This window comes from Larimichthys crocea, chromosome VIII (assembly GCF_000972845.2).
Source record: "Larimichthys crocea isolate SSNF chromosome VIII, L_crocea_2.0, whole genome shotgun sequence".
Lineage (NCBI taxonomy): Eukaryota > Metazoa > Chordata > Actinopteri > Sciaenidae > Larimichthys > Larimichthys crocea.
In genome coordinates this window covers 26,050,200-26,069,315 of record NC_040018.1, presented here as the reverse complement: position 1 = coordinate 26,069,315, position 19,116 = coordinate 26,050,200, and the positions used below count along the sequence as shown (strand labels likewise).

Here is a 19,116-nt window from a genome sequence, read left to right as displayed (position 1 = left end):
GGCACAACACAATCCTACTGACCAGTGTTCAGTTTATCTTTAATCAAGTGACAAGTCACCAAAAACAACAAACCAACTGCTGCACAAGACTGTTAAAAACAACATGCTTTATTGACAACTTTCTTAAAGAAAACAATGTACGGTATGCTTCTGTGACAAAACATAATTTTTTTTGTAAATACCTGTTTTCTAGCCGGCAAAAATAATACTGTTTTGATAAGAATGATCTGCATGACTAGAAACAAGTTGACCACACATCTGACAAATAAAAACGTACTAAATGTACCATGTTATCAAACCGAATACTGAAAGATGTCACATTTTCTTGCTCCTGAATAACGGATGACATCAGTTAACGACAATCATCTGGGAGACGCTCGTGCGCCATCTCGCTGTTGCAACACAGTCATAAACACTTTATACGGGATATTTCATTGCACCAAAACATATCTAACTTCCTTAGTTACAAAGACGAACAATATGACACATTTCCCAGCTCGAACAGTGACTGTTTAACAGCCACGATGGAGCCGGTTTTCTTTGCCACTTATCTGCTTTGAATCAAGTCATAATAAATCCCCCATCCTGATCTGCCTAACCTCTTAAAAGTCAACTTCTTAAAGTCAACGTCATGCATGGCAGGCAGCATAGATTATGACTAACATCTGTTTACATAAATATGACAACCTAAACACAAGTTTGTCAACTTAAGGAAAACAAAAGGGAATTATTTCCCCTGTAGTTAGATGGTGAAAGGGACAGAGAAATTTGACACAGAGGAAAAAATCCGCCCTTATGTCAACACAAAGGTTTTGTCATGGTGACAACTGGCAGAACCCGATAGCATAGTTGCTGTTGAGAACAGAAAGCAAGTGAGTACAGGAGGTCGCTTGCTGCTCACTCTGGAAGAGGACGACTGGTACCTGAGCTCTACCCTCTGTTGCACTCTTCAGCTGGGGAACGGGGGGATACATTTAGCAGTTTGTAATTACACATAAAGAGTAATACTAAATCTTGTGTGGAGGAAAGGCATTGCTGCACTGACCTCTATGGGTTAAAAGGCTCCAGACTTCTGACCACACCCGTCATCACAGCAGAGTTTGATCACTTTCCATATACTTGTGACCGCATCCAGCTGTGATGTAGCGTTGGGACTACAGTACATTGAGAAATGCTACACTGCACAGCCACCACTAGATGGCAGCGCAAGCAGTGTTCTTAAAGTTTCCTCTCTATTAAGTTGTATGGTACTTTTAACATGATGCCATCGCAGTTTCTAACCCATGAAAAGCAACAGGCTAAAAACCTCAAACAGTGTAAACAAACAAGTTTAAATACCTCTGGCTGGGATGTAGATGTTCATGTGAAAAAGTCTAATATGTAAGTGGACCTACTGTCTTGTAAACTGAGTAGATCTGTAGTTGTAGTGCTGCATGATAAAGAAAACCTATAAACAGACAGATCAGTGCAATTTTGTAGAGTTGGCAAGTCATTGTCACCTGGATAATAGAAAACAGTTGACGTGCCAGTCTGTTTCTCTTTGTGTACAGCAGTTTACACACCGCAAAAGTAAAGTCAACCAAATGTGTAATGCAGTAGCATTTTAAAAGTCCTAAATGCTTCTTATGTACTACTCATGATTATAAATGTCATTACCTGTTTTCTCAGATATACTTTTTCGTCCTTCCAAAACTGAAACTATTCTTATTCATGTGTGTGTACAGTCTTGTATAACTGTAACAATAGAGATTCTGCTGGTGCTCAGCTCCAAAAAAAACATGCCGCTCTGTCCAATTCTCAGTGTGAATACAAAACATGAATTTGTTTTCTCACTGACACTCAGTCAAGGTGAATCATAATTTCTTAACTCCTGATTATAATAAAACCAAACGAAAATATTTAGCATTGTATCGTAAAAGAGGCAATATGATCCCCTTCCCACCCAAAAAAAACAACAAAAACACCCTCACACACTCACACACACACACACACAATGATGCGCAAGCACACTTTCTCTCTGCTCTCAGTGTGATTGTTAGAGAGCGACACATTCGCAAACCTCAGTGACAATAATGTAGATTACTTTTTTTTTTCTCTCCCTCCTCAACATCCATGGCACTGCTTCACACTAGCTGACAAAAACATGCAGTTTTTAAACGGACTGTTCCATTCACAAATTGACAATGTAAAAGAGGCCACATCCTACTGCATCTATAACTTAATCCTCTGCGTGTGCTGGAGGTTCACCTTTACTGTCCCTCCTCATTGTGCCAAGGGTGCAGGTTAGTGAGCCATGTCCACAGCAGCAGTTCGAAGCCACACCCATTGGTGATTTGCCCATGAGTGACGAGTTTTGGGGTACCCATCATTTCCGTATTGCAATTACAAAGTCTGTCCTTGCCAGCAGACAACAACAGAAAAACAAAACATCATCCCCCTCCTGTAGATTCTCCTCCTCCTGCTTTCCTCTCTGATCTGGTGTTCCAGGTCACTCCCCAGCCAAGGCATCTTTATGCAGTTGGAAGAACAATCTTAACGACAAGCTGCAGACAGGCTTATTGAGAAGTAGTCTCTTTTTGGCTCATTTGTATAAAAATCCTCATTCAAAAAAAGAAAATTGGGAGAAACACAAACTACATCCGCTGCATGACCCACCGGGACAAACACTATGTCATGTTGCGCTTACTGCCGGTCACAATCGGCCGTGCAAACTCCACAAAGTCATCTATGAGGACAGGCCATGCCCCTGAAGAGAGAAGAAAAAGGACTGATGAGTTACATCTGAGTGTAAATCAAAGCAGTGATCCACTGATGTGGTGACTGTAGTTGGGACTCAACATTCACAGGTGCCCCCTGCTGGCTGATAAGAGAGAACTTTAATGCTCATGTGCGTACTGAGGCTCTGTTATTGTGAGCTGTCAGATTAAAGTTTGATGCCTACACATATTTGACAGCTTACTCGGAAATATGTCACGTAATTGAAAGTGACAGTTTCCGGTTTTGAGACATTGACAGACACTTTTTGGCCTTTGGTTGCTACCACTTTATAACATATGAACAACAACTAAATGTGCACCCCACAATAAATTTGAAATATCTGTTGCATTAATGATATTTAAGTAGTGCTGTTTGTTATCGGTGTTTACTTGCTTTCAATTTCTTTGTCTTATTTCAACTTTTTTATTTCAATAGTAACAGTAAAAGGGTTGAAATCAAATCTGGGAGAACTTAGCCAGTAGATGAGGTGAAGAACTTTAATAAAGCTTTTAAAATGTCTTTTATGTCACATTTTAAGTTGATGTATAACTGCATAGTATCTTAATTCCTCATTCCTCATTTTCCCTTTGTCTTTCATTGTGGAATGAACTACTAAACCGTATCTGTGTGAGCTGTGTCGTGATATTCTTCATCCTGAAAAGGTTTTAAATCGTCTCACCTTCTTCATCATAGTTTGACATGTCATCTGCAATCATATTGCCAAAGTCCAGAAGGAGGTTCCACGTGTCCTTGGGAATCGAACGCTTGTGATGCTCCTGAATGCAGCACGGTAGTAAGAGTGGCAGTTAAACAACACGGTTTGATTACAATATTAGACGTCCCTGTGCATTAAAAATTCAACAGTCTGGAAATTTTAAAAAATAACTCTGTCAAAGTGTTGAATGTACTTGTGTTGTGTATTTACTATATTCTACTGCAGAATGTTTCTGATGTGCAATACACAAATAAGAATATAACAGGGTGAACAGCTGTAACAAAAATCTCTCTCACCAGCAGGAAGCGGTTCCAGAGATCCAAAAACTTGAAGCGACCCGTGAGAACTAGATTCCAGTAAGCAACAGCCATCTCTAGGTCTAGGACACAAATTAAGAGACTTCAACACTTTTGTATTCACATTTAAAATGAAGTAAATCCATGTTTAAATTAGATTAAACTGATCTACACCTTTGGAAAAATGACAAGCTTTACTTTTGTTTTGTTCCAATGCTTACCTAAACCTTTCTGGCCGGGGTTCTTGGCAAAATTGAAGGTAAACTGGTAGAAGTCTTTGAACTTCCCTGTGTCTTTCAGCTCCTGCTCTAGTCTGGGGAGGATTGCCTTGAGTTTTTCTGGACTGTCACACCTAGAGGAGACAGTAAAAATAAACACATACTGTTATTATGAGTAGTGCTGAACTCCACACCCAAGCAGTTACAATGTAACGTCTTCTAGGCCTCACATTTATCAGCTCACAGATTACACAAACAGAGTGTGTCTGATCAAACACTGTAGATGTTTCAGTCTCAGTGTTGCTCACCCCAGCTCAGCCATGCCATCCAGGAACTCTTTCCTGCTGAACTCGCACTGTGTGGCCGCTCTGAACTTCCACGCCACCACAAGTATGCTCATGCTAGCTGGGTCCAGCGTCAGGTCATCACAGAACTGCTGGATCCCATCGATGCCTATCTTATTCTCATCCTGAGGGTCTGCAAAGACAGCTTAGGAGTAAGCAAAACAACGGCAACAGACAAGACAAACAGACCGTGCCAAGATTAATTAGTCGTGCCTTTGTATCTGTTGTAGAGCTGTTCCAGCTTCTTGCGGTCCACTGAGGTTTTCATGGATTCTTTGTAGTAGAGGTCTGGATTCTGGAAGTAGTTGTCCGTGGCGACTTCTAGTTTCCAGTCATTCTGCGTGAGGCAGTACACGGCTGTCCTCTCCCCGGCCTGTGTGAAGGACATGAACTGCCGAACCTTGTCCTTCTGTGATGACTTCAACTTGTGCTGTAAGATAAGCAGGCATGCAGGTAAACGCAGGGCCGGAGTAACCTATTAGAGCTGTGGGCCTGTTGTTGTTGTTAACACACACACACACACACATTTTTTGCACACAAACCAGCTTGTATTGTGCTTTAGTGGCATGCACACATGCAACAGACAGCTTAAACTTTCCAAACATTTAAATAAGACTTCATGGATTTGATTTCCATTAATACCACCTGACTGGAAACTTCCGTTCCTGCATTTAATCTGTATCTACAAATAGTTTGATGTGGATTAAACTTGACCCATTGTGCCATGACTTTAAGATCTTGTATAATTAAAAGAAAGTAAGACACATACCATGCGTGCAACAGCCTAAATATAAAGTTCAAACATTGTCACTTCACCGCAATGTTCCGTTACTTCACCAAAATACCTCCTCGGGTTAATTTAATCTACACGGTCATCAAAGAGGTGGGGTTGTGGTTGTGGTGGTGGTGGTGGTGGGGGGGGTCTTTGCAGAACTGCAGACCTGACCCACCCGATGATCAAACAGCACATTCACCGTGACAGGCCAGTGTTTTGGCGACCCAGTTATCCCAGGGAGGGGACGGCTTTTTTTTTTTTTTTCCTGATCCTGCAGGCTCCTCTCTCTCCTGACCCAGGGCAGCGGCAGCAGCAGCATAGGCGAGTTACCAAAAAGGGAAAGGTACGTGCCGCAAGTGCGGGTGTCCGATCTCAAAATACCAACAACTGACCTTCCATTTCCCTCATATTCCCGACACACATCACCCTGACAATGCGACACTTGGCTGAGGACACCCCGACCCCCCACATCGGCGTGTCCCGTCTTAACGTCACTGACAGCCGGCATCGGTTTTTGCACTTGTTTGCCGGAGCTAAAGAAATGCGCTCCGGTTTCTCATCTTTAAATCGTACCTACCATTTTATCACACGCTGTTTTGGCCCACTTGATATCCAATTACCTCCGGTGCGCATGCGCGACAAGAACTGCGCTACTGTAGGGGGGCTACTGGGCTCATGGGAAATGTAGTTCTGTAAAGCCAGTGTTATCGCACAGGCCCTGTGTTTTTTTAACACTTTTGCACGTTACAAAAAAAGAGATTTAACGTGTTTATTTGTCCTCAATTAGTTTCTATTGAGATCAATCCAAAAAGGAAAATATCAGATTATAACTTTATATGTTACCAACCAGTAAAAGTAGTTTTAGAGAAAGACAGTCGATGAAACTGAAGCTTTTAACTTATTTAAGCCACGTTGTTTTCAACAAACACGAATACCGTACAATATATGTTAACGCTGATTTAAACAGAGTGCACCTGACAGAAAAACAGAAAACTACAACTCCCATATCAAAGCTGATTAAGATGTTTCGGAAGTAATCTGAAAAGAAAAAAAAAAAAGAAATCCAGCAAACGAAACGCAGCGTGCTTGTTCTGAATTTGAGCTTGCAGTCTGGTGTCAAAGTGGTGTGTTTAAAAAGTTACAAAGTTAAAAAGTTACCGTGCACGGCAGCTCTTGTTGTCACAGGACCGTGTGTGTGTGTGTGTGTGTGTGTGTGGACTCAGCTGGCTGCGGCTGCTCTGACAGCTCCGAGGAGGAATGCGAGCTGTAACTCAGCTTTACTCACTCACAGCTCCGAAACAAGGTTGAACTTTATACACACTTTTTTTTTTTTTAACTAGTCCAACTTCTGCAGGGTTGCAACAACAACAACAACAACAACAACAACAACCGCGTACCTCACCTGGGCGACGTGACGTTAGCATCCCATTGCTAGCGCGGATAATGTTGGCGGAGGTAAACATGAAGTTGGTCTCCGAGTAAATTGGTGAACGCCTGCCCGCCCGCCTGCATCGACGCTGGCTTCAGCTATGTGGCAGAGGAGGAGGGGTGTAGTAGGTGGTGGTGGTGCGGTACAACAGCATGATTGTTCCCTTCTTCTTCTTCCTCCTCTGCTTCTCCTTCAGTCGTGTCGTGTCGTGGACTTAAACGCCGGGACAGTGCACATATTTCGCAGGTATTTTGCAGTGTTTTTTTTAAAAATATTTTTTAATTTATGTGTCTGTTTACACTGATGTGCACGGTTGAAATGTGTTTTTGGAGGCATGATTTCCTGGTTTGTGCTCAGCTTTGGATGATGTTTAGTTGTAGGGATGGCATCATGTTTTGGATATGCAAATATGTGCAATATTATGGTCAAAACTTTAGAGGTAGAAAGTCAATTTATCCAACTGTGACATGTATCTTACTCAAGTACTCGTATGTTACTTTTCATTTATTTCCCCCCCATAGTTACTAGTTACATTTCAGATTAAGCTCTAACATGACCAATGTTGTGATCAGTTCATGAAATGTGATTAATCCACCTAACGTGTTTATGAATGCTGTCGTTTTAACAGAGTGGCTGCAGTCCAGGCAGAAGTACAGACAAGGAGCTTGGAAAGTAAACACTCCTCAGCCTGACTCATGCTCACAAAGGTGCGGTCCAGCTCGGGTGTGAGTTAGATGCATCATGGTGTCATGCGGTCATAGTGAAATATTAATGTGTGAGGACACACTTGATGTCCCGGTTAGGGCGACACTTTGTCCCGAGCATAGACAGAAAAGCAATGTCACATTAAACAGAATAGTGAGCAATACTTATTCTGTATGTGACATGCTCAGTCAAGTAATCTGCACTTGACACAGCATGACGAGGTGCTATCTAGCGAGTCAAAGCAGGCCACAGGTGTGTACACACAGCTGTTTTTCAGCTGAAGATTACATTGTCATCTTGAGATGACTTAACAAAAGCAAGAGGCTCACATTAGACGAGATTATCTGTATCAGATGTTAGGACAAATACTGTCGCTCCATGATTGGCAGTTCCTCTTATGTCTACAGTTTGGTTATTATCAGCAAATCCCATGAAAATACCAAACCATACAATATGTTAGTCTGTCTCTCAATACTTTCCCACTTCCCCAACCTGTCCGTGGCTTTCGGCACCGAGCAAATAGACGGAAGTAGACCTAAATAAATTCCAACACAGCGAGGCGAGTTTGAATTACTCACGCATTACTTGTTAGGGACTATTTTCAGATGCACTGTGATAATAAGATAGTGTTTTTTTTAGGCTCAGGTTCACTGTATACGCACCCAGGGCAATTGTGTGAGTCGCTGATGTTTTTTGGACAACAATGGAGGTGTACGACATACAGAAATAAGATATATCAGACTTTGGAAACACAACACAATAATCTTTATATACGTCCGTGCCCTTACTCTTTTCTTTTTCCATTTGTAGGTCTCTTTCTCTTTATCGATCTCCACCCTCGGGTGAAGACAGAAGTAGAGGTCTGGATGCAGCAGGTTGTATGTTGGCTGCTGTGCCTCGGCACAGCGGCGGCACTGGCCGTGCTGCAGAAAGACCAGGTGGCCCAGCACGCCATCAAGCTTTATCGGACCAAAGGGGCCACACACGGCCACAGCTGGGTGGCCAGCAACTGCAAGCGGCTGGTGGGTCTCCTGCGTCAGAAGAATGTTGTCGTGAAGAAGTTGGCAGCCGCTGCTGATGCTGTTGGACGAGACCGGACCCTTTCAGACCCCGAGAGGCATTTCCAGGTACCAGAAACCTGGAACTAGACAGAGCGTTTGCAAGTCTTCAGTGTGGCGTCTTTGTTTGTCTCTGTGTTGACACATTCATGTTGGCACAATAGCTCATATTTCAGGGGAGAGATGACCTGATGAGATAAGAGCTGTAACTAAAGATTATTTTCTCTGCATTTTTGCTTAATTAATGAATTACCAAAATCATGTCTTGATGAGATAATGGCCAGACACTTGGCAGCTTATTGTTTTTCAGTATATAACATATTAAATAATGATACTTTAACTTTAATTTTAAGCTAAATCAAGTAATGATGTTTCTTTCCAGTTATCGGGATCGATCGTCTGTCTGATAAAGATGTGTAAATTATTCTTGTCTAGTGTTTCAAAATAATATCCCTTTCAGCTGTTTTACACTTTAATGACTGATGGTGTCTCCGTCTGCGTTCAGGTTCACACCCTGGAGGTTTTCCAGAAGGAGCTGAATGAGAGCGAACACCTGGTGTTTCAAGCGGTGCACAGCCTGCAGAGGGCGCTGCAGGGAGACTACAGGGACGTGGTGAACATGAAGGAGAGCAGCAGACAGAGACTGGAGGCCCTCAGGGAGGCAGCCATAAAGGTGGGGCAGGGGTCCGCAGTGTTTCAGGAGAGATAACATGCCGTCAGTCAGTGTAGGTGAACGAAGATTCGGAACATTATGTTTAATTTAAAACAATCTAAAATACACACAAGTAGCAAATATTCACATTTGAAGAGATGGAACCAGAAATATTTGCCATTTGGTTTCATTAAATAACTGTAATAATACAAAATGTTGATTTATGATTGATCAAACAACTAACTGAATACACAAGCTCATATCAGAATTTTCCTGAATTTACGTGTTTTCTTTTTTTTTGGACCCATTTCTCATGACAACATCAGATAAATATTATGAGATGGATTTCAACCATTTTTGGCCACCTCTGCGTCAAAGATAAGAATAATATTATGCATAGTTGTATGCTATATCAGTGTGTGCTGTGACCTGTGTTTTTAATCTTTAAGCGTCCTCGCTTGTTCCTCGTCTTGTCTTTCTGTCACTTATATAGTCTGTGTCAATCAATCTCTGAATTCGCCTTCTGTTATTACTTATTTAACTTTATTTATTTATTCATGCTATCTTTTTATTTATCTTGCATTACTAAACCTGACTTCCAGCGATTTTTACCGCAATACTCCAGGAACAACATTCCTTAGGAATTATGTAGATGTGGCAAGTAGGAGGGGAGGGATGTTTGCGTTTTATCGGTCTGCAAAAAAATGATACATTTTATGAACATTTGTGTATTGCATGTGATTCAAATCAGTAAAAATATGTGAGAGAAAGTTTCTTTTCCACATGCGTCCACTTGCTGACTCATACCTGTCTGCTGGGTTTTGTTCTCACCCTTCAGGAAGAGCAGGAGTATGTGGAGCTGGTCGCTGCTGAGAAACACCAGCAGGAGGCTGTTAAGAGCGCTCTAGCCCAGAACAAGACTCTGTCCATGCTGGATGAGATCCTGGAGGACGTCAGGAAGGCAGCAGACCGACTCGAGGAGGAAATTGAGGAGCACGCCTTTGACAACAACAAACAGGTACAGTGGCTCATTACACAATCAAGCAATTGCAAATACACTATCAAACTCTGCCTCACTTTCATACTCGCTGGTTGTGTAGATGAAGGGAGTAAATGTGGAGGCGGTGTTGAGAGTGGAGGAGGACGAGGAGAACGGAGGGAAGAGGAAGAACAAGTCCCGGCAGAAAGAAGTGGAGGATGACCTGGGACTGAGCATGCTCATCGACTCACAGAACAACCAATACGTCCTGACCAAACCACGTGACTCCACAATGCCGAGAGCAGATCATCATTTCATCAAGGTCAGTTTGTTCCTCTCAGTCCTCCTGCTTTATTTAGGAGTTAACCTGTACCAAAATTTGACCCCCGTCTTTTTCCTGTACGTGCAGGACTTGGTGTCGGTGGTGATGTTGTCCCTGCCCTGTGGTTGGATTTGTACTCTGGTCGGTCTTCCTCCCATGTTTGGATATATCATCTGCGGGGTCCTACTCGGCCCTTCTGGCCTTAACAGCATCAAGGTGTGTGTTTGCAGCGTCAGAATGGACTTTAAGAACAACGGCTCATCTTAATAATTTACTTTGTGTGCTGGTTGTTCATGTCAGCGTCTGTCTTTATGTCCTGCAGTCTATGGTGCAGGTGGAGACTCTGGGCGAGCTCGGTGTGTTCTTTACTCTCTTTGTGGTGGGATTGGAGTTCTCACCTGAGCGCCTTCGAAAGGTAAACAAGGATGAAAACTGTACGATAATATCCATTTTTAAGACTCTGCATGAAAAATAAACTCACACTAGTTTTGTGTGTGTGTGTGTAGGTATGGAAGACATCAGTTCAGGGGTCGTGCTACTTGACTCTACTGATGATAGGAGCTGGTTTGTTGTGGGGACAAGTCCTGCGTATTCGACCCACCCAGACTGTCTTCATTTCCACTTGTCTCTCCCTGTCCAGCACTCCTCTAGTGTCTCGCTTCCTAGCAGGGGGAAGCAGAGGGGACAAAGAAGGTACGTAGGTACGTCTGTGCACGTACATCAACATGGATGTACTGTTTTAGTACTAAAGTAGCATGTAAACGATAAGAAAGCTTGCCTTTATTTCACTTGCGATCAGACTTGTTAGCCAATACAAAGAGGCTTTATTCTGAGGGGGAATTGAACACGTACCACAAAGACAACATGCAACATTTGTGCGTGTTTGTGTGTGAGATAGGCGATCTGGACTACAGCAGTGTTCTCCTTGGGATGTTAGTGATGCAAGATGTTCAGCTCGGTCTCTTCATCGCTGTCATGCCTACACTTATCCAGGCACAGAGTGGAGACTTGGACAGGTCAGTTTGTCTTTTTGTTCCCTGCATGTGTCTTCTCCAAACTAAACACACACACACACACAGCTGTTTTAAATCTGTTGTTCCTTTCTGTAAAACACAGCTTCCTGTTTGGAAGTCTCCGCGTCCTATACCTCCTGGCCCAGGTCCTGGTCTCTCTGGCTGCTGTACTGCTGCTGTGTTTGTTACTCAAATCATTCCTGATTGGCCCTTATTACAAGAAACTACATGTCGAGAGCAAAGGCAACAAGGAGATCCTGGTGCTGGGGATGGCAGCTTTTGTCTTTTTCATGCTGACAGTACGCATTTTGCTTTTTAGTTGTTTATTTTTAGAAGAACAGCTGTCCTGTCAGTGCTTTAACTTTCCTGCATGTCTCTACAAATGTCGTCTTATTTAACCTCCTGTGATGATAAAGCTGTTTCTCTTGGCGACTTGCGCTGTAGGTGACAGAGTTTTTCGATGTTTCTATGGAGCTGGGCTGTTTCCTGGCTGGCGCTTTGCTGTCCACACAGGGTCACATGGTTACCACGGAGGTCATGGGATGCATCGAACCAATTAGAGATTTCCTCGCCATCATCTTCTTCGCCTCTATTGGTCAGATCCGACAGATTTGCGACAGATTTATTATCACGTTTGCACCGTTGGCAGTGAGACTGATCTGGTATGTTTGTGTGATGCTGCAGGTCTCCACGTGTTCCCGACATTCGTGCTGTATGAACTCACCATTCTGCTGGTGCTGACGCTCACACTCGTTATAATGAAGGTAGAGCACTGTCCTCTCTTCTCTTCAACTTTGCCACACTCCCACTTCCTCCTTACTCTACCTTACTTCTTCTTTTCCTTTCAGTTTGTGATGGCCGTACTGGTGTTGTCGGCGATCTTGCCTCCGAGCTCTCGACACATACGGTGGGTTGTCTCAGCTGGTCTGGCTCAGGTCAGCGAATTCTCCTTCGTCTTGAGCAGCCGTGCACGTCGTGCTGGCATCATCTCCAGAGAGGTCAGTGACAGTTATTCAAGATCCATTTTTATATTCAGTACAAATTTAGTTTAATCTGTTTTATTCTAGTTCAGTTCATTTCTTTTTTATTTCTTTGCTTTGCTTAAAGCACTCTGTAACCTTTGTTTTGAAAAGTGCTCTTAGATTGTTTGATCCATAAAATACCAAGTTCTTCTCAATGCCGGATGACATAACATAGTGACACGTACATCCGGAAATGCAAAAACATTCAGATTAAACTTATAATAACCACGAAAAAGCAGCAAATCTTCACATTTGAGATGCTTCACTTAGAGAATAAATTGATTAAACACTGTAATGATTATTTAAATATAGAAACTGTTGGCAATCAGACAGTCGAATTAAAATTGTAAAATTGTTTTGACTCTAAAAAAAAAAATATTCAAATTACTGTTGTCATCATATTTAGATACGTCGTACACATAGACATATATGGTAATAATAACTAACATGTAGTGTCTCTCTTTGCTCAGGTGTACCTGCTGGTTCTCAGTGTCACCACGTTAAGTTTGTTACTGGCACCTCTGCTGTGGAGAGTCACCACACACAGATGGGTTCCCCGGGCCGAACGCAAAACGATCACATGACCAGACCAGCTTCAAGGCCGAAAAAGGTTCCCAGTGTAACAAAGCCAGCAGCAGCATCACAAGAAGCGGACGTCAAAGTCTTATTTGTCCGTTCAGAACGACTTCCATGTGAACGCACACAATGATATGACGCAGCCTGTTGGACCAAATTTTCTTCTTTATTCTCAGTTACTGCTTCATCATCATCAGCAGCAGCTACATTTTGACTTCTTGAACAATGCCTCTTCTACTGTATATCATCTGTTACATTTGGACTATCCATGCTCCTCACCAGTGTCTATAGGTACTGACACTGTATAAGGGTTTTTCATCAATCCTTGATAGGAAGCACACCTGCCTGATAGCACAAGTACTTGATATCCTTCCGGTTCTGATGATTTGCACTTTCTCATGAAGAAAAGCTCTCCACCAGCTCTATGAATGATTTTTTTTAAAATGTTGCAGTCGTGTCTGCACTTTCAACCCAAAGGTTTCTCCATTTTCTTGTAACAATCACAGGGACCAAATCTGAAGGTTTAACTTCATGTTGTTTTTCGTTTTATTTTTTTCATAGATTTCTGTGTGTAATTTCCGATTGTCCCCATTCTCGCATTTCTGCCTTTTTAACTTCAAATTAACATTAGTGCACATTTGGATTCTTACTGAAGTGCAAACCTGCTGTATTTAATACATGATACTTGTAGTTTATTCTGATCTCTGTACTACTGTGAATATAGGTGTGGTTACACTGTTAGTGTTACCTAAAAACTACAATAACCTTTTACAGAGACTGTATTTTCTTTGTCTGTTCATTGTTGTCGATTTTGTGTTCTCTTTTTCACATTAGGAAAAGTCAGAAATGGAGTTAATGAAATATTAGACAGCAGCTCACAAGAACTGAGCTGAACACACTCATCGGAATTTATTTACTGATGTTGCATTCAAAGAAAAATCCCGCACTAGTTACCATTGAATGTCAAAACTTTCCGTGCCTGCTCAAGGCTGCTCTGCACTAAACTGGGGGGAGAGCGTCTCTGTGGCATTTCATGCTGTTCATGTCCTCGTCTTATCTTCCATAACGTGCTATTTAAAAGTATGTATGTAGCCGTGTACGTGAATTGTTTTGGTTTATGTTTCCTTTTGCAGTATGTTAACACAGAGGTGTTTTTCTTTGCTTTGTTCAGTGATTTGAGTTTACATACTTGTTATTGTTGGTCAAGAAAGAAAATTCAAAATGTTCATGTATTTTTAAATTGTTTAAGTCACTTATTTATTAAAAATACAAAGTACTGATTTGTTCTTCTCTGTTCTTAGGTTGTAGGTTGTTTCTGGGAAAACATGAATTTACCAGGTCCTCATCATAATTCTGTCTTCTGTCTTTTAAGCTGAATCTTTCTTGTGTCATGACTTTATAGGATACAACAACAGCTTCTGATCAGTGAATCATTGCTGACCACCGAGGACGCATCTGTCGTATCTACTTCAACAAAGAATAATAGGACGACCTGCTGTCTATGATGGCACAAGTTCAGCAATATTTCTAAACAATTTTACCTTTTTTTTTTTATGTTTCAACATTTTATTCAAGAATTTTGAGTTTAATATCTATGTCTGCTACTCAGTTTCTTCTCCTGTCACATCAGAAATGTATGTGTTTTCATCAGGCATATCACCAAAACTTTTGGAGTTTCAAGGCTTGCCTCCATCAGACCATCAAGAGTTACGGGTTGTTGAATTGCTGTGTAGTGGCTGGAAAGCAGGAGGCTTGAGGCATGTGCAGACCAACCACATGCTTTTATTTCACCAACAATAAGACATTACAAGAGTGAAAAATACCGTGCACCATGGGCAAAGTGTGTTCCTGATAGAAGCCACTTCTGGAGGAAATTGGCTGCCTTTTATAGCGTGCTACTGGTAATGACCTAGACTCTTCGACAGACCTGAACGGTCTAAGCTGATAACCCACAAACTCTGCAGTCAGCAGATTTATGAGAAACCTCATCACCATCATCATCCTATTAGCGGGCAGTAGTACTTAGAAATACTCTACAGACTGTACCTGAATAGATTTTTGTGATTTGTGAGCTTTATAACAGATACATAACTAAATCTTGTGCTGGGAACAAATACTCTTGAGAGCAAACAAAAATTGGAAAGAATTTTTTTATTGAGAAAGACTTGTAAGAACATGTTCTGCATTGTTTTGAATCCACCTCAATAATCGAGCTGACATTTTCAGATCTTTGTGTCTACTTTCTTGAGTTTGAAGAGGGGAGAGGAGGAGACATGCAGACAGAGGTCAAAGTTGTTAGCACAATAATAGTAGTCATGGTAAAATCAAATGATAGAAAAGTTCCTGAATCACTCGGATAAAATCATGTTGATATATAAACATTCCACACAGCACAGAGATTTACAAGTGGGCCCGTTGAGATAAGTTTGAATACAAGCGTTTAAATGTTGTTAAAATATTAGTCACTATTGATCTGTAGACACCTGATCTATCTTTGATATCAACAAACATGATTATGGGATATGTGAGAACCGTCTGTTTCTCATTTCAGTGCTTTGAGCTCGAAGATGACTTTTCCCTCGAACGGATCGTAGAAGTTCTCATAGCTGATCTTATCGGAGACCACTCTGCACTGGATCTTAGCTGACTTCTCTTTGACCAGGCTGAACCGAACAGCCACCAACGGGTTCACGTAAGTAGGCTGAAGAAAAGGAGGGAGGAGACAATGTAGACTGTTGGTTACTGTTGTGTGTTTGATTTGTTTTATTTTTCTATTTTCCTGTGACATGTTGATGAAACTTAAAGGTATAATTCAACATTTTGTGAAATACGGTAGTTTGATTTCATGCTGGGGGTCAGACAAGAAGTTTAATACCACTCTAAATATGAAGCCATTGCTACCAGACATTAACTTAGCTTAGCTTAGCATAAAGAATGGAAACAGGTGGAAACAGCTAGCCGGGCTCTCATAAATCTGTTGAATCTGTGCAAAAAACAAAGTGTATGGGGAGTTATGTGACAGGTCTTGTCATCAAAGTGAGACTGCACTACACAGAGATTATGGGAATTTGCTAACTGTAATTGTAATTTTAATTTTTTGATTGCAGAGCTGGTGGTAGGCTGATTTTGTCAACATTGGACGGAGCCAGGCGAGCTGTTTCCTCCTGCTTGTTGCAAATACATATTTACCAGACAGACGTGAGACATGCAACAATCTTTTCATCTAACTGGAAGTTGTTATGTTATATTTAATTCATAAATGAATTATTAATAACTTGAGTTACATTTTTTCATTAACATCTGTTTGTTGAACTCTTAAACTTTGACTGTTTTTGACCTGTTTGTAGTAATTGTAGTTTTCAGGTGCAGTATATGCACCATAAATGTTTTAGTACAGTTGAAAGTTCGGCATAACTCAAGTGTCTGGTGAACCATTGTCCGCTTTGTCCACTTGTTCCTCTCTTCCAGAGGACATTTTAATGACACAAACCTATCTTGTTGTGGTGTTTTTCAGTCTTTGTGTGTTTTACTTGCTCACCTGTGCCAGTTTGCCATAGTAAGGGAAGTAAGAGAGATCCATAATTCCCTTGTTTGGGAAATACTCCATTTTTTCCACATTTTCATGTCCGTCCTGAATGCAAAAACAATCATATTTATTGGGACACTCCAACATTTTTTTTTACATCATCAAATCTAAGAAAATGGCACAGCGTGTTTTTTTTAGTTTGAAAGAAGGGCCTAATGAAAAGTGTTGCATCATGGGAAATGTAGGAGTTCAGTTTTTTAAATTTTTTTTATCTTGACCCATACTGGGACTAGAAGTTATCATATCTCTGCCTGTGTTACAGTTGTTGCTCACCAGAACAGTGCAGTTGACGTATGGCGGAGAGTCAGTGTGATTGGTAGGCAGAAAGCCAATAATCTGCAAAGATGAAACAGAATATCTGTTATTTAATGTGATTAAAATGTTTTAATGTACTGGAAAATCCAAGATACTTAAACATAAACATACCCTGTTCATCTTAATGATGACACAAGGCATGGAGCAGTTGTAGCCAAAGGTTGGGTCCTCAAGTCCTGAGCAATGTCCCAGCATGCTTTGTGTGAAAGGACATGCACGCTTGATGTGGTGAGAAGTGGGGGTGAAGTTTTGAAAGAAGTACTTTCCTTTCGTGCAGGTATAGTTGTTATATTCAAGTTGGTTTGTTTCGTTGTAGGCTGAAGGAGAGAAACAGAACAAGAGATTCAGAAGTCTTGTTTTGAAGTTTGATCTTGTTAAAAATATGGTGATTTTCTCACAGAGTCAGGTAAGTGAATACTAACGCTGCAGGAACTTTGTAAGGATTTTGGCCATCTTCATCCAGCTTTCCTTGTTTGATGTGTTGTAGGCGATTTGAACTTTTTCCTCTAAGTAAGTGTCCGGCCACACCATTACCCCTGAACAGACAAGCAAACACAGAGCTAGTAAAGGTGAGGTTTAATATAAATCATCATTGTTGTTGTTGTTGTTGTGTTACCCGGCGATTTTAATCGATCTTGATAGTCAGGCGCGTACGGATCCAAGGTGTACATGAGGGTCCAGATGGCCAGAGAAAAGAGGGCCGTCATCACCACGTAGAAGGCCACATAATACAGACTGATGTACACTGTGAAGAAAAGAGAGTGATACAGAGTGACATGTTAACAACCGACTCACCTTTTTTGTCCTACTGTCTCTCTGGTTTTGTAAAATCCTGTCTTGATAGGTGTTGTTGGACATTTTTTTTAACCTCAGCAATAAAATAATCCTTCCTCTGTTTACACGATACGCCAGCAAAGTAATTGTGCTTAATGCGAAAACACTCATGACACAGAGGAGAGCTGTGAAGGTGCGTGTCTACATCTGCAGAGGTCATGGTGTCCTGTGCTGATATGGGTTCAGTTTAATCTGATTGTAAGATCAAATAACGGGGGAAAGACTCAGACAATCGCACGACAGCAGGCTTATCTCTCTCTGCCCACATGCTACAAACATACGCCTCACTATGGTGATACTGAAAGGACAGAAAAAGTCACAGAGAATGGTACATACAAGTACATGATGTGTTCGTCGTCAAGGCACACACGCCTACAGAGTCACATGTATGTGGTATGTAGTACTACTGCAGTACATTTACTACATATATATAAATACCTGTTATAGATTAGAAACTACCTAACAATGTATAAAGTAGTTCAAAATCTCTTCACCCCAACTAGCTACAACATTTAAATGCTGCTTACACATTAAGGCTTTGATAATAGTAATAAAAATCTATTAATATGATACATAATAATATAACACTAAGAGCTAGATGATGAGTAGTTAAAGTATAACTTTAGGTACAGTTTATACTTAAATACTTGATTTCGGGGACATTTTGGGCGCAGTACTTTTATTTGCAATGCAATATTTCTTTTGGAGTAGCGCTATTTCTTTTACCTCTGCCCATATTGTATGTCCATTGAAAATAGTTTTGATTTGCCACTGGCTGTGAAGACATCCTTTACTATTAGAACTATTAGAGCAGCAAGAAAACATTGTCTGGAAACAAAAAAAGGGAAATTTTGGATATGCTGGACACCTGGGCAGGACAGAAAGTCTGAATCTTTCATTTGAGCAAATCTTATTGTCTTCTTAATATCTTAATATTTGATCTTGTGGTGAGGTTAATGAGTTAATATTCCTACCCCATTTCTCTGGAGTCCTTCCCATCAACGTCCCATTGTCAGAGTTCCAGACAAAACGGCCAAAGTCTTCACATCGCTGCCCGCAAGACCTCTTCTCCTTCAAGGCGGCCATGATGAATCTCTGCACTGACCACGATCCACAGCAGACCTTTTTGTTCTTTTACTTAACTTTTATGTCTCTCCTTCCCTTAATGTTTCTCCTCTCTCCTGTCCCTCCCCAAAGATCACTTTCAGGTTTGTGCTACTGTCCCGTCTCTTGTCTCATTCTCTTTCACAGTTAAAAGCTAAAAGTCACTCCCTGGAACTTGCTCCAGAGTGTGATGCATGTCTTATCTCTTATTCACTATTTATAAGGCCAAGATAAGGTGGGCATGTAGGGAAGCTCAGGTGGGCCGACGTAGAAACAGGTAAACTTTCTTCCTCAGCAACGACGCCCTTCCCTCCATGGAGAAACTTCAGGATCACCTTGAATAATCAGGCATGTTGGGTACCAATGACAACAGTCAAGGTGAAAGGCTGTATCTGATTTTATCAGATTTAAGTGAT

The 19,116-nt window shown here is 41.3% G+C and overlaps 3 protein-coding genes across 11 annotated transcripts; 1 reads left to right on the top strand and 2 right to left on the bottom strand.

Moving 5' to 3' along the window:
• Positions 1–88: 88 nt before the first annotated feature.
• Positions 89–6,622, bottom strand: dcun1d2b (DCN1, defective in cullin neddylation 1, domain containing 2b). 7 transcript variants are annotated; one of them, XM_010732096.3, is made up of 7 exons: positions 6,508–6,622; positions 4,544–4,760; positions 4,295–4,463; positions 3,990–4,120; positions 3,769–3,851; positions 3,437–3,533; positions 89–2,746 (listed from the first exon to the last, which is right to left on the bottom strand). In XM_010732096.3, exons 2-7 carry the CDS (start codon positions 4,716–4,718, stop codon positions 2,667–2,669), a joined length of 735 nt encoding a protein of 244 aa, XP_010730398.2. In that variant the 5' UTR covers positions 4,719–4,760; positions 6,508–6,622; the 3' UTR covers positions 89–2,666. The 7 variants fall into 7 exon arrangements, with proteins under 7 accessions (XP_010730398.2, XP_019109581.1, XP_019109585.1 ...); XM_019254036.2 differs by having other exon boundaries at positions 6,503–6,588; XM_019254040.2 differs by lacking the exon at positions 6,508–6,622 and adding an exon at positions 6,264–6,328.
• tmco3 (transmembrane and coiled-coil domains 3) lies at positions 6,464–15,521 on the top strand. Of its 3 annotated transcripts, XR_003462737.1 has the most exons (18): positions 6,636–6,780; positions 7,163–7,241; positions 8,050–8,366; positions 8,803–8,970; positions 9,788–9,967; positions 10,050–10,250; positions 10,338–10,466; positions 10,573–10,665; positions 10,757–10,943; positions 11,149–11,266; positions 11,367–11,562; positions 11,708–11,858; positions 11,948–12,027; positions 12,112–12,261; positions 12,756–12,895; positions 14,264–14,374; positions 14,513–14,622; positions 15,413–15,521. XR_003462737.1 is itself a non-coding variant. In XM_010732108.3 (16 exons), the coding sequence occupies exons 4-16, from the start codon at positions 8,106–8,108 to the stop codon at positions 12,867–12,869; spliced, it is 2,028 nt and encodes a 675-aa protein (XP_010730410.2). In that variant the 5' UTR covers positions 6,464–6,560; positions 6,731–6,780; positions 7,163–7,241; positions 8,050–8,105; the 3' UTR covers positions 12,870–14,137. The 3 variants fall into 3 exon arrangements, 1 of the variants encoding a protein (XP_010730410.2); XR_003462738.1 differs by lacking the exon at positions 14,264–14,374; XM_010732108.3 differs by lacking the exons at positions 14,264–14,374; positions 14,513–14,622; positions 15,413–15,521 and adding an exon at positions 6,464–6,560 and having other exon boundaries at positions 6,731–6,780; positions 12,756–14,137.
• On the bottom strand, positions 14,998–18,898 carry LOC104919947 (ATPase H+/K+ transporting subunit beta). Its single transcript, XM_010732084.3, has 7 exons — positions 18,571–18,898; positions 17,379–17,507; positions 17,185–17,298; positions 16,874–17,079; positions 16,721–16,783; positions 16,400–16,492; positions 14,998–15,562 (listed from the first exon to the last, which is right to left on the bottom strand). The coding sequence occupies exons 1-7, from the start codon at positions 18,680–18,682 to the stop codon at positions 15,404–15,406; spliced, it is 876 nt and encodes a 291-aa protein (XP_010730386.1). The 5' UTR covers positions 18,683–18,898; the 3' UTR covers positions 14,998–15,403.
• Between the last annotated feature and the right edge of the window lie 218 nt (positions 18,899–19,116).